Source organism: Lytechinus pictus, chromosome 2, assembly GCF_037042905.1.
Source record: "Lytechinus pictus isolate F3 Inbred chromosome 2, Lp3.0, whole genome shotgun sequence".
Lineage (NCBI taxonomy): Eukaryota > Metazoa > Echinodermata > Echinoidea > Temnopleuroida > Toxopneustidae > Lytechinus > Lytechinus pictus.
The window spans coordinates 8,289,108-8,316,240 of NC_087246.1; the positions used below are offsets into that span (position 1 = coordinate 8,289,108).

Consider the following 27,133-nt stretch of genomic DNA (forward strand, 5'->3'; position numbering starts at 1 on the left):
TCATAACTTTCTTATTTTACATCCGATTTTGATGAAATTTTCAATGTTTTGCTTGTTGGATTTGTCTCCTTTTTTCCAAATAAACTATTTGTTGGGGTGGACTTTTGCTTTAAACATTAGGGTAATGGTGCACTAGAGATCCTGCCTGAATTTTAGGTCACATGATAGAGGTCAAAGATCACTTATGGTCAACGAACTTTGGTAATGTTGGGGGTATTTATGGTATTGTCATCATAACTTTAAAAGTTTATGGATCTAGTTCATGAAACTTGGACCTCAGAGCAACCATGTATTCCTGAATACCCGTGTGCGTTTAGGTCACAAGTCATGACCAAGATCAAAGGTCATTAAAGTTCAATAAACTTTGGCCCCGTTTTGGGTATTTGTTGAATTCGCATCATTAATATATAGTTAATGAAAATAGATATAAGGGTAATCAAGTATACGTAATTGTTCTGCACATGTCTTAGGTCACATGATCATGGTCAAATGTCTTTCGGATCAATGGACATAGTATTCTATTACTAGTATCATAATTTATGAATGTTATATATTGTGAATGAATTATTCAGTAGCCACTGTTTTCAGCATTGCTGCAATATCGATTCGCGTAATACAGTCGAGACTGCCAGAGGCGTTCCACTTGTTTATACAAATTATTGTTAAACTTTACATCTTTATCTTCAGCGACACGTTCCAGATCCAAGGTCTTCAAGAAAGACTCCTCAAACCCAGGATACTGTCTCAGAAATAATGTAATCGAAGAAATTGACCAATCTACCTTGATCAACTGTGGAGGGCGCTGTCTGATGACTGAAGATTGTGTCTCAATTAATTACTTCCCTCGTCGCGACAGATGTCAACTTAACAGTGTAATTAAGGCTGAGGTTGCCGATTCTGATTTTGTCGAGTCTTCTGATTGTGAATATTTTGATATTTTTTCATAATTCAAAAATTTGTTAAGAATTGACGTAGGGTGTGCTTAAATAATTTAAGAGTCAAGGATGGTACATGAATTTTACCTTTCTAATGCACATTTTAATGGAGAAAAATACGAAAGGAAGAAAATAATATTGTAATAGTTTTACAGTGATTAACATTCTTCACCTCTCCCAACATACAGGATAGATGGCTCTCGCCGATAACAACAGCACCTATATCTGTCTTGTGGGAAAGGTTTCCTGAAAATTTTGTGGTGTTAGAACAGTTATAACTTTGGAGAGCCTTAAACTTAGTCATTTCAATACCAACATGCACAATATCCAAATAAAAATTACTCTATTAAAAAGGGTCATAAATTTAGAACTTTTCCATGTTGGATGTAATTTTACGTGATATTGATTTGAATTCTTTGCTGTATTATATACTTGAAAGTAATAGTTGATTAATGATTGTCCTGTTGTATACTGTTAACATAAATTGTTTAAATTAGTTGATACATTTTGGTTTCATAAATTACCTCATGTTGTATGTATTCGTAACTTCAGCAGCTTTTAGTATAATCTACAGATTTACTTGACAGCCCTTTTACCATGTTTACTCTCCATGTTTACTCTGAATCAATAAAATATGTTTTAAGTTCTGGAAGATTAAAAACGTGCAGTCTCTTCAATTTCGATATTTTCGCTGATTTTTTAAACAAAATTATATTCATTTGCAGATTTGACAGATGAAAAATAATCCACAAAGAACCATGAATGTCAAAAGGGTGTCTTCATTTAGTTCGAATATTGAAGTAGCGAGACAAACCAATTTCATATTATCAATTTATCATTAAAAACCTACATTTTCTATTGTTGTATTTTAATAAGGTATGGCGCGATTGCGATAGTAGTAACAAAGTAGTTCGGTTCAAAATTTTTAAGGCCTAGAATAGTCGAGAATCTTAAATGCTGTATTGAGTGAATGCACCAAGAATAAAACCAAACGAACTGGGACATTATGATTCAGGGCGATCTTTGGTTTTCCCATTTATTATTATTACGATTAATTGGGTTGGTGATTGATGAATGCATATATCAAAATCATTGCATTTATCATCAACATAAGACCACCTTATATATACCTCTATCAAACAAACATGACATTTGATCAGTGATGATAATGATCTAAAATGTCAGATAACATAAATATACTCTGCATCACTCGTGTATACAGTGCCTCTGCTAACCGCCGGCACAACAGTATTGTTTTTTTTTTTCATAACTCGTTCTCACTTTTTTCCAACACGTTATATTTCGATTCCAACGGCTATTATTTGATCTCATGACTTATAATCGACGTATACATGATACGTCGTATAAAAGTCGAGAGAACAAGTTGAAGAACGAGTTGTTAAATTATATGCCGTTTAGCAACATCATTTTCTGCATGATATTTCATGATCGTTTGCTAAGGGTGTTTCAATGATATTTTATTAGAATGGGAGACGAGAGGACAATATACACTCATGTATCATCATAATTTGAATTTGCCTTAATTAAGCACCTTGGGTGTTCCGGTAATTCCTTTGTAATGCGTATTGCGTTATGCAACAGATCTTAATTAGTCACGTTCCCTAATCAAAACTTAATTATGTATACATAGATGAAGTCAAAAAGTGCTTGAACTCATAATTCTTTTAGGCCTGAACTAGTACCTTCATTAGGGGAGGCTTTAACAATTCAATTTTCTGGTCTGTGATCCTGCTATTAGGATAAAGGTCTCATGATGACCATGCTTTCACTTCTAATTATATATTAGTCGTTAGTTCATTGACCAGTAAAATTAAAGAAGAATTCATTCCCTTTTGAAAAGCATGCATAAACAATCTCGGATGCTACTATCAAATATTTTGGAAATATTTCTCGCGGAAAGATTTACAGATTCTCTGTTCTACCCCAACACAACGAAAGACAAAGTTACATCATTATTTAACAAGAAGAGTAATAATAATGCCTACATCCAAATGTATACTCTCGATAACGAACGTCATTTGTGTTGGCTTTATGACTCTGACGCTATGGACAACATCGCTACAGAGTGCTGATGGTGAGTACAGTTTTCTTAATTTTATCATAAACTACTTGTGTTTTCTGGATATTTGTCGGGTCCCCACTCCAGGTGGATGTTTCATAAAATTGTTCCTAAGTTACGAGAGACTATACGAACAAGTACACTGTAAAAAAAAATTAGTAGAAATTACTTAATAAAATTGTGGCAAAAAATTGCCTTAATTTTTTCAAGTATTTATGACTTTGGCAGTTTTAAGTAAAATTTACTTATTTTCTTTGCTTCCATTTTACTCAAGAAAATTAAGTTACAATAACTTAATTCAATTAAGTAAAACAATCAACAAAATATTTGAAAATATCAAATGGGGGAGTGGACTTTCGTGATTCGAAAGTCCGCTCCCCCATCGTCCCACTTTTGGTGGCATCATTTTCATTTTAGACATGTTTTATCCAAATATTAGACTTTGTGAATTGTCACTTACCTGTACATGTATAGGTACTGACATTTATATTTATACGCGATCGTTTCATTCTTACAAATAAAACAGTGAGAATAATTTTCTGCTAAATGACTATTTAATATTGCCTTTTCATTGATTCAACAAAAGAATACAATAGTTAGCACACCCTTATCCAAAACAATTTCAAACACAAATAGATATGACAGTTATTTAAAAAACAACAACATTTATTTGCTCTAATGAATATTCATGCATTATTTAAATATGGCGTTAATTGAAAAATATAAGTACATTCAACATGATTTTATAAGTAACAATCATCTTTGCCTAATTGAGTTAGATTTACTCAATCAAAGCAAGCTATCAATACGTGAATTTTCTTAAATGTATATTGAACCCAAATAAATCAAGTAAATCAAAAGACAAGTTGAAACTACTTAAAAACAACGAAAAATAATTACAAATTGTAAATTCTACTTAAATACATTAAGTGTTAACTACTGATTCAAAGATTTTTTTTACAGTGTAGTGACATTTCTTGTGGTTAATAATATACACCGTATTTTCACAGATGTTGATTTATTTCCTAAGAAAGGATATCTAGTTGTTCGTAATATCCTTCGTAACAGATCAGTGGTTACGAACGATTTTGTCGACTAACAAAAAGTGAGGCCTATTTGTTGACATATGAAAAATTATATGTTGGCATGGCGACATACGTTATCTTGTCAAGGTGACATATAACTGTTCATAAGCCGACATAGCAAGATAGCAACGTATCTCACCATGTCGACATACGACTTTAATATATATATAAGTCTACTTGGCACGATGTCATATCCCACGCCATGTCAACACAATAGGGCTATTAAATCGACTGGAAAAAATATCTCGATATCTTGTCAAGTCGATGGCACTTTAAATACCAACGAGATCTTATAATCCAATTTACTCCAATTAACCTGCAAGAACGCGGATGTTTTTCTTTGTTACATCATGACATTATTTTATTCAAATCAATGTAGATATCTGCCCATCTGGCTGGTCGTACTTCTCTTCAAACTGCTACTTCCTTGATACTAACGGGAGGACTTGGGATGACGGTTTGGAAACCTGTCAAGGGTACGATGCTTGGCTCGCTGAGATAACATCAGATGCAGAGCAAAGTTTTATTACTAGTTATCTCGGTCTTGGAATAGGTGCGTGGATAGATTGCAGGGATAGCATCTCAGAGGGTGACTGGCGGTGTGGCAACGATGACCATCCAATTACTTTCACAGGTATGATTTGGGATGAATTATGAAGGGGAAATCCAAGGGGTTCAAACGGAAGCATTACAATCTACTTTACGAGATACTTCATCATGCCAAGTCGACATAATTGCCTTATGATGCCAATTCGGCGACTTGCGAAGTCGATTTTTCAAATTAAAAAGTTGCATTTTGACACGATGGGAAAAGCTATATTCCTGAAGAACGACAAGAACCCACTTGTCGAAACGTCGAGTTTTTAGGACCAACACTTGCCCAAGAAAGATACATGGTGTACCTTGAAACCTAGCTATTACACTATTCTTCTTCGCCATGGAAACCTTCAGAAGTTAATATATTGCCAAGTCGAGCTTTGAAATGTATATGTCGCCAATGCTGGATATGTTGACTTGTTGTAACTCGCGATATGACGACATGTAACTTTTTATAAGTTGCTTTGGCAGCATAATATATCCCGCCATCTCATCAGATGGATGGCGCCTTAACCATGTTAACTTTTTTAACCCTGATCTGTTAACTTTTTTAAATATTTTTTTTCCCGCTTCCGTGCAATCTTCATAAAGTATTCCTCACATATTCTGCCATTTGATTAGGCTATGTTCTGATTCAATTTCCATAATGCTTTCACGATTATAATTTTATGACTCCTCACGGGCATGTATTAGTTTCCGCCTTCCCTCTCTCTCCCTCTCCTTTCCTCTCTCTCTCTCCCTCTCCTTATCTCACTCCCGCTCTCCTTACATTTCTCTACTTTTCTTCTCTCCATTAAACTCTTTTCATTTCAATAATTGTCGCTTTATCCATTCAGGTTGGGCAGGATCAGAACCGAACAACGCCGATGGAAATGAAGACTGTGTTGTAATCTATAATGGTCCCTGGTATGACATTCCCTGTACAAGTCAGATTTCTGCTCTTTGTAAAAAGACTGGTATGTTATTTTCATTAACGAGGGATAAATAAATCCACATCGCATGTAAGTAAGTGACCAGTCGAACAGTTGGATTCTAACATTGTGGATTGTAATTTAATTTTAACAGATTTGAATAAAGATGAAATTTAAAACTAAGTTTATAGCATTCCAAACAAATCCAATTTCAGGCTGTCACTATTTACAGCTGATCTGGATTTAGTTCTTGAAATTAAGTGGTGGTGGATGGGGGGAATTACAATTATATCATGGTCTTGTCATCGGTATCATAATTATCAGAGCTGTAGGTCTACAAATTTTACATTTTAAGTGCAAATGAAAGTATGCTAAGGTTTGATCTGAATGGTTTAATTTGTGAACGAGGGGCACCCGTAAGTCTATATTAAAAAATGATAGTGAAAATATTTCTTATCCTCGATGATATCACGAGACACTTTGAAAGAAATTATTGATATTTTTTTATAAATTGTTTTGATGAGAGCAGAGACGGATCAAACATGAAAATTGTGAGGGAGGATAGAGGGGGGGGGGGAGCGTGGGCAAAGAAAATGTTTTAACAAGGCACCCCCAAAAAAATTAATTTCAGTTATTTTCTCTGATAAATTATTGAGTGCAAAAAAATTTGATTATGAAATTGTCACCCAATTTAGTTTTTACACTTATTAGGGTTACTAGGAAACACCACGAGAAGAAAATGATGAAATAGATTTTGCAAATGCATAATTCTAAAACTCGAAACAAACAAAAAATATCAGACTGAGCATTCGCAGATCTACTTTTAACAGAATCTTCTTGTCCTCTATGTCTATCGTTTCCAAAACTCATTATTAATTGTCGTATTTGTTTAGTTACTACAGGAAGGCTGATGTACCCTTGTACTTTCCATATATATATATTTTTGTTATTACTGACAACTGATAATTTGCTAAAAGCTCGTTAAGAAGCATTTGATTGGAAACTCAAGAGCAGGCGTTAATTGCCTAGTCATTGATAGCAATATCAAATAGGGCGTACCTGTCCAGAAATCTTATTATTACTTTTTGTTTCCTATTTTGAAACATATTATTGTAAACCCCCTTCCTTTTCAGCGACTATTATTTCTAGCATGTCCAGATCAATGTTCTTTAAGAAGGACACCTCGAACCCAGGATACTGTCTCAGAAATAATGTAATCGAAGAAATTGACCAATCTACCTTGACCAGCTGTGGAGGGCGCTGTCTGAAGACTGGAGATTGTGCCTCAATAAATTACTTCCCTCGTCGCGACAGATGCCAACTCAACAGTGCAACTAAGACTGTGGCTTCTGATTCTGATTATGTCGAGGTTTCCAATTGTGAATACTTTGATATTTTTTCATAATTCATTCAGTAATCTTTCGTGCATTGACGTCGAGTGGGCTCGTACATTTTTTATTCAAAAAGGTATTGTAATCAAATTAATTGGTAAAGAAATTTTGAACCTCGTGTTTTGGGGCTCGGCTGTCCTTGACATTGAACCTTTTTTTATCTACATTAAACCGTCAAACCAAACCATCATATTTCCAACAGCACTTTCAAGAGTACTTTATCAGTTGATATTTATAATTGGAATTTTCAAAATCTCAGTCTGACATACTATTGGTATTCACTATCAAATTAATATACCGTTATTTTGATTTTCGAACCAAACAAAAATAGATATCTGAAGTCATTTATATTTCTTGACGTTGCTGATCAATTATTGTCGAATCATCTTTAACAAATAGATAAAATATTACAATTTGTTTGTCTTCTTCAAAAGTGACTTTTGACCAAAATGGATCGTGATGTTTAGTTTCGCTGATGCAGAAACGAGGCAAACCACTCTAGCCATTTTATATAACGATTTTATGTTTATTGATGGAATTAGTTTCAATTTTCTTTCTTTGTGTCCAATAAGGCTATGGCACGATCGGAATGTTATATATAGGGCATGCTCAAATGGATCTTCATTACATGTGTACTGACTAAATGATATATTGTAATTCAACTATTTCAAGTGATGTGTGCATCCATTACTCGAGAGCCTGTAAAATCAATTCGAATAGAAGAGCAAGCACATTAGAGAAAAATGATATAGTTTGCCCGACCGGTAAAGCAAAATATTCACCATTATTTTAGCTGTCATGAATGACGGGTTATACTGTATCTATTTATAATTTTAATAATTGCATGGCTAAATAGATAAATGTCAATCGTTAAAGATTTCAATTATTTTGAGTTTTATTTTATTATTATTTCATAGATTACAATGGCGAATTTTGGGCGGCAACATGTTTTTTTTAATGAAACAAAGGGGAAGAGGCAAGGTCATTTTCTATAAAGGGGTATACAGTATGTAAATAACATGCAGTAATATTAAACTTCTCAAAACCTTTATGCAGTCTGCGTGCATGGTGTGTTCTTCTTCTGCTTCTTCATCCCATTGTTTCTCCTCTTCTTTATCTTACAACTTGATAAATCACAGGCGTACTCGCCTCTGTCCCCATTTGTACCGCTCTTGAAAATACATGCAGGGGCAATAATGCCTGGGGCCTGGGGTGGGTGATGCATCCCTCAACTGAGAAGTTGGGCGTCTGGGCGATGCTGTGTTTATCCCCCCCCCCCTCCCAGTTCAAGGTGGAAATATATATTATAAAGATTTTATGATATTTTGTAAATGATATAAACACTAGTTAGCAAGTTTTTCATGTAGCACTTTTCCCATAACGGCTCAAACCGCTTTACAGCATATTATTACCCCGGTCATTGGATTCATTACAGTCCCACACAAAAAGTGCACAATTTCCACTCCCACTCCCACTCCCATCCTACTGGGTACCCATTTAGCACCTGGGTCGAGAGTGGCAAAGTCTGGATTAAAACCTTGCCAAAGGACGCTAGACCGCGGTGCTATTCAAACACACGAGCTCTGTTTACAAGACGAGAGTCAGAACCACTACACCGCGGCTCTTTCACAAAACACTGCTTTATGAAGTGTTTAGGAAGCGTGTGCGGGGGTATATGGGTGGATGTGTGTGTGCGAGAGAGGTGATATGTATTGTGGGCGTGCATTAGGTGTGTGTATGTGTGTGTGAGAGAAAGAGAGAACTTGTGGGTTATGTAGGGAAACCTGTGTGATATTGTAATGCCAGCATGCCATCTATGGCGCCTATAGTTTCGATTCCGGCGGTACGGCTCTTGGGTGAGACACTGTTCCTTTATAATGAATAAAATTAAATGGAAACGCTACATGCATTATTGATACTAATGTGTACACATGTTTGTAAAAAAAGGTGATTAATATTAAGCCAGATGACCCTTTTTTGTTAAACAAGTACTATATTGTTATTTATCAATGTGCAGTTTGTTTCTGTAACTAGATAAATTGGGTGTTGTTTAAAACATAAATACCATAGAAAGCAGCTTTTCACATTGATCAATGTTTAAAGCTGAGCCTCCCTTTTTATACCGAAATATTTAACCTCTTCAAATATTTAAGTAAAATAATATTTTCCTGTCTTATATATACTGTTGGGGGTATGTTTGTTATTCTCGAATGGAGAACAATTAGGCAGGGTTGAGAACAACAATAAAATCAGAACGCAATATTTCACTGCACATAGCACCGATATCTGAGATTAACCGATGAAGAATATCTCGTTCATATATATTCTGTAACAATGTGACGTCTATGTTCATATCTAATGCTGATCAAGTTATGGCGTTTATCTCGAATTAGGGCGTTATGAAAAAAAGCATGCAGGGATATCATTAAAAACTTAGAGACGTCGTTCCGATGTATTAAGCGCTATATAAATGCGGAATATTATTTTTATTATTAAAATGCAGTTTTATGCCCTTAAGTGAGCAGTATTCTTGTTTTTAAACCAAATTAATGATTCCTTTATGTTTGAAATAAAAACTTTGTTCATATCTTATGACGATCAAGTTATGGTTGTTTTTCTTGGATTTGGGATATCTGGGTCTGGGGTCTCGCTTGCACTGCGCAGTTTAATAGAGTAGCAGTCATGATTTTCATAACAACTCCGATAATCAGATCCCAAGTTCATTTACAATGTAATTAGACATTTTTGTTAATATTGAACAAGATATCGATTCTTAATTGATCTCAAATGACCTTTGTAACCATTTACCTGAAATGATACTCATCTAGTTTCTGATACCTGTTTACCATTATCCAAATACTGACTGTTAATTTCGAAATACATACACGAGCTATACATTATTCGCTTTTAGACCAAAGGCGAACAAATCAACCCGAAAAGATTGAATGATCAGCGATTATCGTGCAATTATGTAAGTTTTATTCCTCCACGAATCGTTTGCTTCCGTGAATGACATGCCTTCCTCGAATGTATATGTCTACATTGATTTATTTCTTTGCAGAATATTACACCAGATTTTCAAAGGAATATTTAATGAGATCGCTGAATAAGAGTCAATCAATATTTCAAGCTGGAAACCCATTAGACCTTTCATTATACACTTTCTTGCCAGCAACGATTTCATTGGAGGATGATGATAGAGAGGTTCCATTAGACCATTTCATATTGCAAATGAAACATATTTAAAACTAACAAGTCTGATGCAAATAATATGAAGCCGTCATATTGCCAGTCAGCACACAGTATAATTATGCATGCAATTTACGGACTGAAAGATTTTTTCGCCCAAAGTTACTTGGGCAAGATATGTACAATAATGCAGGACTACAGTTACATACAAATCACATATACATGTGTAACACAAGCAATATTGTGACTCAATTTGCTAAAGTAAACTTAGATAAGATAGATAAAACGCTGATGAGGTATGTTTTGGTAGTTTAAGGGAAATATACACAGAAAAGCCTGACAAAAGCGCAGAAAAGATACAGTTGAGGCTAAAAGATTACATACACCCAGGAAATTCAAAGAAAAGTTGACACTTGCTAAACATCATAAAATTTACTGTATCTTATGAAATAATTGAGCTATTATGACGAATTTGATATCAAACAAATAACTATGTCATGCCCCTTCGTCACATTGCTTTGTCATCAGGAGCTGAAAAATATTTAGGTGTCATTTATCCCCCAAAAATCTTCATGTTTTAGAAAAATTAAAAATAAAAACTTGACAAAAACATTTCATATTTGTGCTAGTTACTTCTGAACACAAACATTTCAGATTACACTTTTTTGTTCAGTGTTGACATATCATGATAGAAATGTAATATAAACCATATATTTGACATTTGTATATTTCTATGAAGCGATGTTTGAAAATATAATAAGAAATAGAATATATTTGGCACGAATATTACTTTTTTTCTTCAAAGAAAAAATCTCTCCTGAAATATACTATAATCCTAACAGCATCCCAATTATGTGAAAGAGCTTAATACGCTCTTTTATTTGATACCAAATTTGTCATGGTAGTATTTATATTTCTGAAGAGTAAAGTAAATTTTACGATGTTTGGTAAGCGAACAAATTTCACTGACTTCCATGGGTGTATGTAAACTTTTGGCCTCAACTGTACATACATGTACTTGCCTCTACAATGATATACCGTTTCCTCATTTCATGATTATCTTGCAGTTGATCTTCTGCACACGTTCCTCTTTCTCATAACAATACACTACTTCGGTTTTACCTTTCCCATCTCTCTCTTTCACTCATTTATCCTCCTATGGTTATTACGCTCTTTTGCTAGTCCTTTTTACCTGTCTTTTTTTTTTTTTGGGGGGGGGTCTGAAATCCCTTCATTCACAGCCTTTATTTTACTAATACACCACTCCTTTCCTCGTGACAAAAAACAGGAATAATGTCCAAAGTAACCATTTCTGGGTCATATCGGGACCTCTCTCTATCAGATAGGACCTTATTCCGAGTCATTTTTGACCGGGAACAGAATATCGGAAATAAAGGACTGATCTCCCGGTCAATCTGACTCGTGATTTTGAAGAAAGTATTTCGCTTACAGCGGCTGTAACTTTAATTTGGCCAAACATTTTGTGCTCTCCAAGAAAATATCCAAATTATCTACTACATTTATTTGCTTATAAGATCAATGTTTGACTAATAACATCAGTCGGTTTCATGCCTTATAGTCAAAGAACATAATTTATTAGATATTTAATTACATAAAGTGATTCTTTGTTGCCAGAGTGCAAGGTCAATACATCTAACATTTAATGACTGCTTAATAAATTAATTGTTTAGTTACCTCATTCGCTTAATTACTCATTGCACTGTCAGCATTATTCACATTTATAAAACATGACCGTTTTTTAGGCAACATGGAGATGATAATGCAGAGTTTATGCTTATAGTGATCAATTAATTACACGAATAAATATCCAGTATTGCAAGCGCATATACTGGGACATTGAAATTCTCTATAGGTAAATGTCTACACATAATAGACAATGGATTATATAAAAAATTAAAATCACAATGAAAGCTTGTCCATGAAAATCATACTTGACTGACTTTACACAAACTTTTATTTTTCATAGCAGATTCCAATTTGATATCAAACAGGAAATCATAATTTTACCAGTGTTGTAGTACTTGACCTTGAGTTTGCCTTAGCCTTGGTCTTGAGGAATTGACGCCTTGAAACACAAGGCATTTTATGGAATTTTCAAGGCATGAGTACATGTACATGTGGTGAATATGCTTCTAATAATCAAATTATACTGGATGTTAATAACTAATGCCAAGTATAGCCTTCATAATGATGATACCACCCCTCTACAACTATAGAGAGAAACAGAAATCACAGCAGAAGCGGTAGAAGGAGACAAGTGGAGCGCCTCTGGCAGTCTCGCCTGCATTACGCAATTCAATATAGCAGCAGCGATGACTTAAAAAACTGCTATAAAATGGGTATTCACAAAAAGCACCATTCATATAATGATATGATACTATGTTCATTGACCCTAAAATTTAGTGTCGATGTCATTTAATGACATTTCACCTTGGTCATGACTGTGACCCAAGACCTGTAAGTGATACTTGATTACCCCTATGTCCATATTTCATAAAATAATTATATCCATAAACTTTTATAGATATGATTGCAATTCCTAAATTACCCCCCCAAATGGCAAAAGTTCATTGACCTTAAATGACCTTTGACTTTGATCATGTGACCTGAAACCCGGACAGGATGTTTATTAATACTTGATTACTCGTATGTCCAAGTTTCATGAACTAGATCCATAAAATTTTAAAGTTATGATGAAATTTAGAAAAAACAACCGTAGGTTAAGATTTTGATGTTCATTGACACTAAATGACATTTGATCTCGGTCATGTGACCTGAAACTAAAGCAGGATGTTCAGTAATACATGATTAACTTTATGTCAAAGTTTTATGAACAAGGTCTATATACTTTTGAAGGTTTCCATGGCGAAGAAAAGAATAGTGTAGTAGGTTTCACGGTACACCATGTATCTTTCTTGGGCAAGTGTTGGTCCTGAAAAGGACCACCCAATCTCGACGTTTCGACAAGTGTGTTCTTGTCGTTCTCAGGAGGACGACAAGAACACACTTGCTTGGGTCCGCAAGGCCAACACAGAAATCTTGAACGCTGGACCACCGCTGCTTCGCCAGCTTTGCCCGCGGGTGGTGATTAAACGTTGCACAAACTTTGGTGAAGCGGTTGTAAGCGATTTACGAGCGGACACGGAATTGCTGGAACGGTGTCGGGCGTTGAAGCAACGATCCATTACGGTGATGAACATTGGTTTGGCGTTGGTATGGAGATGTCGAAGCGCGCGTGACCAGAATTTGGCTATAAATAGGGGGAGAAATGGACCAGCTAGGAGCCCACTTGGAATCTATCAGAACTTGTATCAAAGCGATTCGTTCAGTTCCGTACAGTCAAAAGCGGTATACCGCTAAACCAACTTTAAACCCCCGCCGAGCCAACGCCCGCATGCGCAGAACGCCGCTCTATCAACGTTCGCTTCGCCGCTAAACCAACGCTCGCTACCATTCGCTTCTGTTAAACCAACGCTAAAGCAACTCTGGCTTCAGCGGTGCATATCCGGGGTGCATATACTAGGTTTTGAACCCATGCAAGCCTATATATTTTGCTATACAAGGAGCGATTAAAAAAATCAGTTACTACTTTGGATTGCATATTGTCACCGAACCATGAAATCATAAAGATATACATGACTTGTATAAAAACGTATTCGGTGGAATCAAACGAGATTTTAAAAATGCATGATAAACTCAAAATATTGACAGTCATCAACCATCAGGAAGTCATTGCTCGATACAGTTCGATTGGAATTGTTGAGCTGGCACTGAACTCTCCCCTCTCTTGAGAAAACATTTATGGACAAACAGTCGAGAAGGCTCAAACAGCGGGCTACACAGCGGATCTTAGAAGTAAGAAGGTCTTCATAAATCACGTGACCGACTAGACAGTTCCCTGTACTGATTGAATATATCTTCATGTATCCGAAGTGTAACCCTCGCATTTGACTCTTCGGAGCCGCAGTTGGATAAACCAGCATATCGGTTGTGATCACAGCAGTGTCAGAAGGAATCGTTTGATCAGTGGTGACTTCAGCAGTAAATGGAACGTGCTCCTCTGTTGTACTCTCCACACTCTCGGCTGACGAAAAAATTGGTTGTTCTGTCGTTACAACAGTTTGAGATGTATCTTGAGGGTTTGCAACTGTGTGGAACCAGAAAATGTATAACAGATTAGATCAAAATAAAAAAAGATGTAAAATACATCTTTCTATCTATTATTCACGCGGATTCACTTAGGGTTCATGCTCGCCAACATCTAATCCTATGTAGGCCTGTATAATTAACCTAGTCTACAGGCGCATACTCCGAATAATACTTTGTTTGTCAAGTTGTTCTTCACACAAGACTAGCGCGAAAGTAACTTGCGAATTCGGGTCACCATCCGTGGTCAATGTGTGAAACCCATACGCTGCCCTGTCTTTTTTTTTCTGCCGGTAATGACCAGTAAACAAAGTATTAGTAATTGGTAAATCATTGGTAATTATTGGCATTGGTAAAAATTTACCTTCTATTTCACAGACGATGGAAATGGGTGTTGCTGCGCAATCATAAACACCCCAAGTTCCTGCAATGAAATAAACACAGTCCGCTTGCTCAGTATTCGAACTCAATATTTCGTTAGCTGTATAAATGAAAAAAGGAGGGAGAGACAGAGAGAATGGGAGATGGAAGGGAAGGGATTATTATTTCAAGCTGTTTGAGGTAGGTTAATGTATATGTGGGCACATTCATTCCAGACCAAAATCATTCGAGCTGCATTTATGGGTGTGTGAATTTTTAATAATTTCACGCAGTAAAAGAGAACGATTAAGCTATATACAATCAAACCGGCGAAACCGACTTAATCTAAATCCATGAAAGCAATGACTTCTGTCGGATTAATGTCAGTTTGCGTGAATATAAGCAAGAGTTTCAAAGAATGTATTTGTTACATTTCTGAACATGACAATCTTGAGGGGACTAGAGACTAGTTAAAAGAATCCAATTAGAATCGGGAATGTGTAGGTACTTACCCGTGTAAGTGATAGGGTGATCATCATCTCCACAAACAAATTGTCCTTCCACAAGATGGTCTCTACAGTTAAGCCATATATGCCACCCACTTGAGATGCTATTGACGTAATTGTTCTCCTCTACGGACGTGATCTCAACTATCGAAGCTCCCTGACCTTCACATGTAGCAACTGCTGTGTCCCAAACCATACTACCTCCCTGTACGTAGTAACAAGTGGATGAGAATTCGCTCCATCCTGTCCCGTTTGGACATTCTGTATTCAAGAATTGCAAGGAAAATATATTGAACATGAAGATATTTAGAGGCTTAATTCATTATCAATTCATTGTACTAGTCTACAATTCCAAGCCTTATGGAGAAGAAGAAGAAGAAGAAGAAGAAGAAGAAAAAGAAGAAGAGGAAGAAAAAGAAGAAGAAAAACACTTGTAAAGAATAAAACAACGCAGTATACCAACCTGCAGTTTCGACAGTAGCTGAAGAGAGTTCTTGTGGGTTTGTATCTATGTGAAACCAAATTAATAAATAGAGGAAACATTGAGCTTCAGAAATTTTAATATGACCATTGAACGGATTCATTTGCATCCCAATGTCTTGAGTATAAAGACAAAAATTACTTTAACCCGACCAACCATAATTTTAATCAAGTATATCTTCAATTTTTGCAAATCCTAAAAATATAACACTGGCAAATGGTAAGGTAGAGCATTGTCTCTGCATGGCATAAGCAGAGAACACTCGTGTAAGATCGACACTCGATCTCCCTATAAAAAATACATCTGGGAGTTTTTACTGTATATCATAAAGGTACCTGATTTAAAAAAAGACCAACCATTAGCATGATTAGTGCTTTATTCGGGAACCAAAATCCATGTCAACATATTGCTTATAAATAATCCCGACATCGACATGGAAAAGGTACCGTAATTTTGTCACTCCATCAATCATGCTGCCTTAGTCACACACACTCACTCAGTCAAATTGTATTCACCTTGACACGTTATATTAACCCCTCAACTATACTTCGGTTCTGAGGCGCCGCAAACGTGGCGCCACAAAGGAGAACATGTGACATGAATAATGGCAGATGTGGTGACAGATACTGATGGTTTTAAGTAATTTATCTTACTACATTGTTGTTTTGTAAGTCATGGCTGGTTCTATGATATCTCGATTGTCTTAATTTTGGTAAAAACTCACCATCTATTTCACAGACGATAGAAATGGGTGTTACTGCGCAATCGTAAACACCCCAAGTCCCTGCAATAAAATAAACACAGTCCGCTTGCTCAGTATTCGAACTCAATTCATTAGCTGCGTAAGTGAGTGAGAAGGAAAAATGAGAAAGAAAAAATATTATTAAATTCTTTAAAGCGGTTTGAGGCTTATCAGGTGGATGCATATATCATTTTTGATATCATTCCAGAAAAGAACAAAGGACGGGGCAAAATTTACATTATGACATAACTCATCTTTTCCTTTGCTTTATTTATTTTCATAATTATTTTTCTTGATCGTATTATGTTTTACTTTTTTATGGGGGGGGGGGGGGTTCCATGACGGCTAAGCCCCCCCCCCCTCCATCTGTATGCCAGTGATGAAAGTTGATTAATTGAGCCCTGGAAAGGAAGTGAGTCCAATGTTTCAAATTGGCATTTAAAACAAGAAAAATATAGGGCCTGCACTTTAAAGTAAATGTTTTTAACATTTCATAACACGAATATCTTGAAGAGACTAGACTTAGACACTAGTAACAGAATCCAATAAGAATCGGGATGTTAGGTACTTACCCGTGTAAGTGATTGGGTGATCATCATCTCCACAAACAAATTGTCCTTCCACAAGATGGTCTCTACAGTTAAGCCATATATGCCAGCCACTTGAGATGCTATTGACGTAATTGTTCTCCTCTATGGAAGTGATCTCAACTATCGAAGCTCCATGACCTTCACAGGTAGCAACTGCTGTGTCCCAAACCATACTACCTCCCTGTATGTAGTAACAAGTGGATGAGAATTCGCTCCATCCTGTCCCGTTTGGACATTCTGTATTCAAGAATTGCAAAGAGTACATATTGAACATATTGAAGTGATTTTGGAAGTTAAACTCAACAAACCAGCAGGTCTCTGTCGTGTATGTCATGTAGAATAACTCAAATGACTTGACAATCCTTTTGGTTGGTATCAATGATTTGTCTTTAAATGTGAACTCATGATGATGATTAACACTTTTTTAAATTCAATTAGATTCTGGCTTTTTCAAAAATCTAATTGGTTTTGGAATCCTGATAAATCAAAGTAAAATAATTAACAGATAATCTATGTTTTTCTGTAAGTCGTGATGATCTACATGTTTTAAGTGTTTAATATAGGTCTCACCAGCGAATCATGAATACTCTAACTTCTCATGTCTCTAGTCTGGGTCTCAAACTAAAGCCATCGAAATGTAGGTCATTGTCAATCTCTAGTGGAGTAATAAACAAAACTACCTCATTTCAAATAGAGGGCCAGAATGTTTTGTCACTGAGTGTTACTGACAACCATTTTAAGTTCCTTGGGTCACTTGTCACTGATAATGACAATTCCAGGTCAGTTTATGAATACCTCAATGAAATTATAACGTCAGGATTACGTAATATAGATGCTTCCTTAGTACGTCCAGTCTATAAATTGAAATCGTTGAGGTCGCCAAGTCGGGTATTGATGCGCACAGTGAATCTGTATCGGGTCCTGTCATCCAAAGTGATCTCGCATGTGACGCGCGGTCTGTCCGGTCTACTGTACCTCTTGAATGCACCAAAACAGACTTAATCCCAGATATGTGCATATTTTGGAAACGGGATAAGAAACTTGCAATTATTGAACTCACGGTTCCTTTCGAAACAAATCTGATCAGGGCAAATGAACGAAAATCAAATAAATATGCACCTATGATTTCGGACTTAGAAGCCAATGGTTTCGATGTGCTTTTCTTTCCTATAGAAATAGGTTCCAGGGCTATATCAGTAACGACAATTCACAAAAGCTGAAGAAATTTCTCTCGTTATGTGGGAAACCAGTGCCTTTCAAGACCTTTCGGGATAAACTTGCGTCACTTGCCATCACTTCTTCATTTGTAATATATTCGGCCAAGGAGGAACCCGTATGGGAATGTCATAACCCACTAATGTAATAATAACCAAATACCGTAAGTAAAAAAATAATAATAAAAAAAATACTACGACTTATTGTGAGGATTTCCAAAATGTGACCCCCCCCCCCTCCCCATAACATACACTCTCGGAGATATTTTGTTCAATATATTGCCGTTGGTGGGCGTATGGGCCTTCCGACTGTTGATTGGTAAAATGCATTCGTTTCGTGTGCAATTTTCTTTGTCCAGCGGTTGGTGGATTCATGTGTTGACCAGCCCAATACATTTTCTTTCTTCTTTCTGAGAGTGTATGATGTGTGGAGGGAAACAAATATCCATTTATTTGTATCCAAGGAAGAAAGAAACGTAATCTGGTCATTTGCCTGTGTCGGGGTATAATTATGTGCAATCATTTGAATTTATGTAATGCCCTGGAAGTCACATGTTGTTTTTATTTCTCTTTCTCTCTCACACCCCCCCCCCCTCTCTCTCTCTCCCACCAGCCCCCACCCTCGCACTCTCTCTCCTCTCTCTTTTACTCTCCCCCTTTCTCATTTCTTCTCTTCTATTTTTTATTTTACCTTTGTATGTACCATCTCTCCCTTCTTTTATTTCTACCTCTCTTTTCTCAACTGCTTTAGTTCCCGTTTTTCTTCTACATACTGTACTTCTTTATGATTGTAACACGCGGAAACTGATGTAGAAAGATGACACACGACACCATTCCTTGTGTTTCGGTTCGTTTAATATCGATGGATCGTTACATACAAAATTCCAAATACAAGAACAAAAGATAGAAAAAACCTGCAAAAACCGATAAGAACAAAACAATTAAATAGAATTATGATATGTTTGAAAATGCACAAAATAGAAATATACACATATTTGCTTGTGACTCCAAGATAAAACATTCATCAATATGACGTCAAGTAGACTCGTAATAATCAATGATAAACATGTTGTCTATATCCATTCATTAAAACCTAATCAATATTGCCTGAATTCAACTCATCTAATCACTAATTCGGTTCCTCCATCGTTATGGATAACTCTTCCAACAAATAAATGAAATACATCCATCAAGTGAAATTTACCAAACAACAATTAGAATATGCCAACAAATTAACATTGAAATACAGTGGTTAATGAATGATAACCACTCACCCTGACAATCTGGCCTAGAGGACCATATTTCCTCTGGTGAGAGCCTCACCCGCTACACGAATGTCATGTCAAATACCTTTAAAAGGAAAGTAACAATTATTACACATATATAGTAGTAAGCAATCATCGTGACCCTTTACTCTGAAAACTCTAAACTGAAACATTGAATTAACAATTCAATAACCAAAATCAATTTAACCAAAATCTTTCACTCTAAAGATCATTTTACTAAATTGTTTCACTATAAGATTAGAACCGAACACATTCTGTTTTATAACTACATACTACAATCAAGTATATACGTACAAGTAATTATACAAAATATAACAAAATGACATAAGAATAATCTGAAGTAACGAAGACAGATGCATAACTAATGAATTATTTAATTTACAAACCCCTTTAAAATAAGACAGATAACATGCTATGCTAGCAAAGATAGCTCTTTAATATAACCTAACGTATTATTTAAAACTATAGAAAATGCATTGCGAACCAACTTTATAAACTATTATTCAAAACTAACAGAATCGACAAAATAAGATAATTATCTTACCTTTAATTCTGACCCGAAAATGAAGAAGCCTCTCTGCCTGCCCCATGAATGGGGTGCAGTGCAGGAGTGAATTGGAGCAAAATCCTCTCTCCTTTTTATGCAGTTATCACTCTCCATTCACAGATGCTAAGCCTTGACCATAATTATCTACGTCATACAAGCTCATAGCTCTGGAATGTGATGTTTTGACCCAAAGACCATTCAGCATCACTCTTACCCAGAAAGAGTGTGAATCATACTTCTTCAAAAGCATGAAGATTGTTAAATATTTCTACTTTCTACTACTTCCTGTGCACTTCCTGTGAAGGCATCTATCACTTACAGACAAATGATTAAGAGTTATGAAAATATATGGATTTCCATTAAACAGTTCATTTTGACCTGTTACATACTCCCCTACATAATTGAGTGACGTCCCGGCACTCACTATACCAAAATTATTACAAATTAAAGTCCTACTTTAAATAACACTACCCGGGGATGCTTGTTCCCAGTTACAGAACAAATCAATTTACAATTAATCATGACAATAAGATATAAAGCCAGTAATCACCCGATACAGAATATGAAAATCTCAGCAATAACTCGGTGTTGGCGAACCCGCACCACTAATACGAACTTTCTGGTCTCATGACGAGAATAAACACGGAAAACATATCTAGTGCAAAAACTCAACTGTTTCAGTTTTCAACTACACTCCTTATTATGTAATACCGATTTCATGTTGAGGCTCCTAGCATTAATATTCCAAGTGCTTCCTAACTGATCATAACAGCTCCAGAGTTTATACCAACCAATGTTTAGTTATCGACATAAACCTTCACAATCCATGTACCTCAATGAATAACAGACCGTTATATACTTTATAACCAGTAAATAGATCACTATAATGTCATCCTTAAAACTCCCAAAATATACCTACTTATACTTACAGCTGATTCAAACTGTTAAGCAAAATTACAAGGCAATAAACAAATAACAACAATTACCAGATGTTTCCCCAAATCTTAGCAATTTCCAATGGAACAATGGTTCATCAATATAACATACTGAAAAATCTTATAACTTTTGACTAATTCACTCAACTACCAATGCGTCCTTTCCGGCCTCGAAGGTTAACAGAAAAACAAAGGTAAAGAGAAAAACCTTACTGCCCCAATAGTCACTCCAGTATCCCTCTAATGTAATCCCGGTCTCAGATTGAGGTTCTCAAAATTTACATTGATACTTTATCCTGACTAAACCTAGCAGTACTCCTAGCCAAATCCCAGTTACAAATCAGAAAGATCAGCATATTACAATATAATAACCATTATGACACACAGAAACATAATAAAAGTAAAACACTTTCATCAACACGTGGGCTCCCCTACTTTTTCAAAAGTAGCCCCTAAAACTATTAAATACACATTCTGGATCAAAAAAATAACATTAATACACGCCATAACTTATTAAACCGAATATTAATCAAGACCCAAAACCAAACTTAAAAAGTTAACAAACTTCAAGTTTCAGACTAAGAAACGCCTCAACTATTCACAAGTTAATCATGTTTGCCAAACCCAGAGCTTACTCTGCACATACTGTACTTCCTCCTATCAACATATAAAATACTGGTGTCTCTGGCTTCCAACACCCCAATGTGTGGTTCCCATCCAACCAGCCAGAATTACATAAGAAAGGGGGCATGGACTGTTCCAAAACACAGCATTACCATGACAACACAAAAATGAACCTTGAACAGTGCTCAGTGTTCCCTTGACCAAAGCTTTTTTATCTGAAAACTCTTACAGGGTATCTCATAAAATACCTTTCCATTAGTATTAATCCCTATCAAATACATTGTAGCCTCATATTATTTTAAAACAAACTACATTTCGGCTACAGCATTCACACAATGCACACACCCCGGGCACACACACAATACCTCTTAAACTTAAAGCTACGTTCATATTTACAAAATTCAAGATGTCCAACAGATGAGACGGATGAGCTCCTCAGATTGCCAGGGTTTGAACTTGGTTGTATCCAACGATGAACATCGATCCTGCCGACTACGCCACATGTAACACGTGGAAACTGATGTAGAAAGATGACACACGACACCATTCCTTGTGTTTCGGTTCGTTTAATATCGATGGATCGTTACATACAAAATTCCAAGTACAAGAACACAAGATATAAAAAACCTGCAAAAACCGATAAGAACAAAACAATTAAATAGAATTATGATATGTTTGAAAATGCACAAAATAGAAATATACACATATTTGCTTGTGACTCCAAGATAAAACATTCATCAATATGCTGACGTCAAGTAGACTCGTAATAATCAATGATAAGCATGTTGTCTATATCCATTCATTAAAACCTAATCAATATTGCCTGAATTCAAATCATCTAATCACTAATTCGGTTCCTCCATCGTTATGGATAACTCTTCCAACAAATAAATGAAATACATCCATCAAGTGAAATTTACCAAACAACAATTAGAATATGCCAACAAATTAACATTGAAATACAGTGGTTAATGAATGATAACCACTCACCCTGACAATCTGGCCTAGAGGACCATATTTCCTCTGGTGAGAGCCTCACCCGCTACACGAATGTCATGTCAAATACCTTTAAAAGGAAAGTAACAATTATTACACATAGTAAGCAATCATCGTGACCCTTTACTCTGAAAACACTAAACTGAAACATTGAATTAACAATTCAATAACCAAAATCAATTTAACCAAAATCTTTCACTCTAAAGATCATTTTACTAAATTGTTTCACTATAAGATTAGAACCGAACACATTATGTTTTATAACTACATACTACAATCAAGTATATACGTACGAGTAATTATACAAAATATAACAAAATGACATAAGAATAATCTGAAGTAACGAAGACAGATGCATAACTAATGAATTATTTAATTTACAAACCCCTTTAAAATAAGACAGATAACATGCTATGCTAGCAAAGATAGCTCTTTAATATAACCTAACGTATTATTTAAAACTATAGAAAATGCATTACGAACCAACTTTATAAACTATTATTCAAAACTAACAGAATCGACAAAATAAGATAATTATCTTACCTTTAATTCTGACCCGAAAATGAAGAAGCCTCTCTGCCTGCCCCATGAATGGGGTGCAGTGCAGGAGTGAATTGGAGCAAAATCCTCTCTCCTTTTTATGCAGTTATCACTCTCCATTCACAGATGCTAAGCCTTGACCATAATTATCTACGTCATACAAGCTCATAGCTCTGGAATGTGATGTTTTGAAGATTGTTAAATATTTCTACTTTCTACTACTTCCTGCGCACTTCCTGTGAAGGCATCTATCACTTACAGACAAATGATTAAGAGTTATGAAAATATATGATTTTCCATTAAACAGTTCATTTTGACCTGTTACATAATAATTTCATGCTTGTTTTAATATTTTGATTCGGGGTAATTATAGTAATGTATTGTATATGCTATTATGTTAATATAATCTATGTTATTTATGTATGCCCTGCTTGTTCTGTTACTCAGAAATGTCCTGGGCGTTCCTTTCTTCTATGTTTGTATATATTTTATTCCTTTGTTTGAACGATTTGAATGTCAATAAAGTGATGAATTACTACTATTATCTATGCTATCACTGTTTGTTTGTATTTATTTCCATATACAAATAATAAAATGTATACATGTTCAAATTTAACAAATCTTATACATCATATAAAGTATGGAGGATGGCCCATATTAACAAAATACCACTGTTCTTCCATGGAGTCCTTTTTCTCAACTCGAGAAGCAGTGAAGATATCATCCCGCTGCCGGGCATGAAGATCGAATAGTTGGTCCCAGGAGTTAGTGATTTTGGATGATGCGACACCTACAACTTAAGAATAGAAATTTCGGAAGTCAAGAGATACCAAGTTGTTGTTCAGTTGTCGGGTATCGGGCAGATATGCCTCGATATCCATATTCTGCACACTCTAAAACACTGAGTAAAATTTTACCCAATATTGGGTAGAAAGGGAACATCTGGGTGTTTTTTTTTTACCCTATTGGGCAAACTGCATGTTAAGAGGGTAAATTTCAACGCAACATTGCCTAAAATATAAAAAATATTTGGTATCTGTTTACCCAACCAACATGCATGTTCCCATTTTACCCAATAGTGGGTAAATCCTTTTTTTAGAGTGCAAGTTTTCCACAAATTTTTGGAATGCCACAGAGACCTGCAGAGAGACGTTGCGATGCTCTTGTGGAGTTTTTACACCGCGAGCGCAGAACGAATTCAAGAACACAGATATTGTATTGAAAGTGCAAGTCAAATGACAATGAACAGCTGAGAGGTTTTTGTATTATTGGTGAATCGGGACAGCAGTTTCGTCCCAAGTTTCGGAGCTGACGAAAAATTGCAAATATGTCTCTTGTCCAGAGTCCAGGGCGAAACTACTATTTTGATTCACGAATTTTCGACAAAAACTTCTTGGTTGTTTTTTGTCATGAAGGGCATTTGAAAATAGATTTTTGTATGTTCTTGAAAGCGTTCTGCGTCGCAGTGCAAAAACTATTTTAGGAAAGCTTTATATGGACACAGTACACGAGTCGCATCAACTTTGTTGTTTGAAATAAACATCTGTTTCATTAATTGGTTTTTATTCAAACCTGGTTCCCACTATCACGATTTGAGCCACGATTGAAACGGTGATCTTAATCTTAAATTAATCGTAGTGATCGTATCAGATCAGTCGTGACAATCGTGTAGCTCATAATACATGATTGTGAATATTTTGAAAGGTTCCACAATTTTCACGATCAGTTACGATAGGTTAATCGTGGCGCTCGTAAAGGATTGCACGATACTGAGAACCATTTGAGGAGAGGTCTATATAGTTGTCGAACAGAAATCATTCTTCATGACAAGGTCAGGTTGAGGCTCAGGTCTGATCTTCAGTTATAATTATTAACAAATAGCATATATCATACAAAAATTACATTAAAACCATTGATTACTTACCCAATCCCACGACTACTTGAATCTGGTAGCTAGCTAAGACTTCAAGCAATATCACTCCGAAGAAAGATAATTTTGACACAAAATAGCAGAACATCGTTAGAACTCAGCAAGGTATCCACACGAGATAAAGGATTTTACTCATAATATAGTTTTTTCCATCGCAACCAGGCCTTCTACTTTGTGTGAAGATGAATTGAACATATTAACGTAACTCACCAATGTCTGACTTCTCTAAAATGTAGAGAAAAATATGATTGAAACAAATTACGAATATGAATTCACTGTAATATGATAATAAAGACTTGTAGCTTTGAATTTACAAATAGAGCACAAACGTGTTGCTCTTGCTTTTACGTCTGAGTGAGATTTCATAAAAGAATGAAATAATGACATGAAAGTCGACTATATCTGACAACAATACCACATGGATATCGATTAATTAAACGAAAGAAGTACCTATCATATCCACGGCCGATTACTTTCCAAATATACTAGGTTTTTTCATCATGACTGTTCATAAGCGCGGGAAGCTTAACAGTAATTATGTATATAAGGTACATCATTAAACATGTTTGTACGAACTCTTCATGGGATCAGTGGACACCATGGCAACCAATATCCAATGGGTGATGAGTCTCATCAAACATCAAATGAAAAACCATCGTCCGTTGATTTACTTAATCTGACGAGAAGGAGAGGAAGGATAAGGGTGGGTGAGAGGTGGAGATATATATAGAGAGGGAGAGGGGAGGGTGTTTCGGCACATTTTGGTAAATTACCAAAAATAAATGTGCCGATAATGCACCTATATGGCAAGCCATTGCCGAAAATATCATTTATGTTCAAGAGGAAAACTACATGAAACAAAATATGAAATTATATGTTCAAGAAGAAAAGATATATGCAACAAATACGAAATATATATATTCAAGACCATAAATATTTAAGATATCTATACACAAAATATAAAGGCCTTTTGCAAGACACGAAAATACATGCAAAACATAATTAAGAAACAAAATAGATGCAAAAAAAAGAATATATGTAAAACACAAAATAATCATGCAAGACACAAAAATATATGCAAGACACAAAATATATGCCAGACTCCAAAATAGAAACAAAATAGATGCAAAACACATTTGTAAGACACAAAATATATGCAAGGCACAATACAAATTATATGCATGGCATAAATATTTACAAGGCTAAAAATATATGCAAGGCACGAAATAACAAGACTCCCGATATATTGTGTAAGAAACAAAATAGATTTAAACCGCAGAATATTTATGTAAGACAAAAAGTATACGCGAGAAAAAAAAATAATTTGCAAGACACAAAATAAATTCATGCAAGGCTTGCCATAATAATTATGCAAGTCGCTCGTTTTATTGAAGACGTGAATTATGTTCATGCCTGACAAAATATGTTCAAGGATTTTAGTCTCTTTTCAAGGCTTACACCATTTTGGTGGGCGCTGGCGTGTCGCTTTCAGGGAACACACCCTTTCGTCCAAAGCCCCCCACCATTTACCAAAAGGGCGCGTTTTTCATTTCAATGAATTGCAACCAATTCGTCTAATATAGCCTTTGGTCTAAAGCCTTTTTGTCTAATACCGATTTGGTTTATTGTCATTTGGTCGAATTAGTATCAAATGGTGTAAAATAAAATCAAATTTGCATAAATTTGTCCATTGTTCAGTTCGTTTAACCAATCCAGGGGGACAATGCCATCCCCCTCCTAAATGGAGAGAGGAGAGAGAGAGAGAGAGAATGAAAGAAAGAAAAGAGAATAATAAAATAAAGAAAAGGGGGAAAGAAGGGAAAAGATGAGAAATAAATATAGAGAACAAATCCAGGGGGCTGAAAGGGGCATTGCCCTCCCCCCAAAAAAATATATATATACATATAAGAAATTGCTGCAAAAGGGGGAGATAGAGAGGAAAGAAGAAGGAGAAAAAAGAAAGATGTGATAGAAGAAACGACAGAAGATAGAGAAACGGATCCAGGGGGTGTATTGGTATACCCCCA

General features: G+C 35.6%; 2 protein-coding genes across 4 annotated transcripts; one reads left to right on the forward strand and one right to left on the reverse strand.

The window, feature by feature from the left end:
- Positions 1-2,622: 2,622 nt before the first annotated feature.
- Positions 2,623-9,590, forward strand: LOC129276021 (perlucin-like protein). Its single transcript, XM_054912469.2, has 4 exons — positions 2,623-3,030; positions 4,480-4,734; positions 5,534-5,653; positions 6,742-9,590. Exons 1-4 carry the CDS (start codon positions 2,934-2,936, stop codon positions 7,011-7,013), a joined length of 744 nt encoding a protein of 247 aa, XP_054768444.2. The 5' UTR covers positions 2,623-2,933; the 3' UTR covers positions 7,014-9,590.
- Positions 9,591-11,761: 2,171 nt separating this feature from the next.
- On the reverse strand, positions 11,762-25,592 carry LOC129253608 (C-type mannose receptor 2-like). Of its 3 annotated transcripts, XM_064108609.1 has the most exons (8): positions 20,079-20,159; positions 19,523-19,598; positions 17,017-17,271; positions 16,427-16,540; positions 15,685-15,729; positions 15,228-15,482; positions 14,720-14,836; positions 11,762-14,356 (listed from the first exon to the last, which is right to left on the reverse strand). In XM_064108609.1, exons 3-8 carry the CDS (start codon positions 17,204-17,206, stop codon positions 13,887-13,889), a joined length of 1,191 nt encoding a protein of 396 aa, XP_063964679.1. In that variant the 5' UTR covers positions 17,207-17,271; positions 19,523-19,598; positions 20,079-20,159; the 3' UTR covers positions 11,762-13,886. The 3 variants fall into 3 exon arrangements, with proteins under 3 accessions (XP_063964679.1, XP_063964668.1, XP_063964674.1); XM_064108598.1 differs by lacking the exons at positions 19,523-19,598; positions 20,079-20,159 and adding an exon at positions 25,101-25,592; XM_064108604.1 differs by lacking the exon at positions 19,523-19,598 and having other exon boundaries at positions 20,079-20,220.
- Between the last annotated feature and the right edge of the window lie 1,541 nt (positions 25,593-27,133).

Coding starts and splice junctions, on each gene's coding strand:
- LOC129276021 (XM_054912469.2), top strand. CDS start 2,934: ATGCCTACATCCAAATGTATACTCTCGATAACGAACGTCATTTGTGTT. Junction 4,735..5,533: donor CCATCCAATTACTTTCACAG/GTATGATTTGGG, acceptor TTATCCATTCAG/GTTGGGCAGGATCAGAACCG. Junction 5,654..6,741: donor TGCTCTTTGTAAAAAGACTG/GTATGTTATTTT, acceptor CTTCCTTTTCAG/CGACTATTATTTCTAGCATG.
- LOC129253608 (XM_064108598.1), bottom strand. CDS start 25,194: ATGTTCTGCTATTTTGTGTCAAAATTATCTTTCTTCGGAGTGATATTG. Junction 17,272..25,100: donor TCAAGTAGTCGTGGGATTGG/GTAAGTAATCAA, acceptor TCTTGAATACAG/AATGTCCAAACGGGACAGGA. Junction 15,730..16,426: donor TATCGTCTGTGAAATAGATG/GTGAGTTTTTAC, acceptor GGTTTCACATAG/ATACAAACCCACAAGAACTC.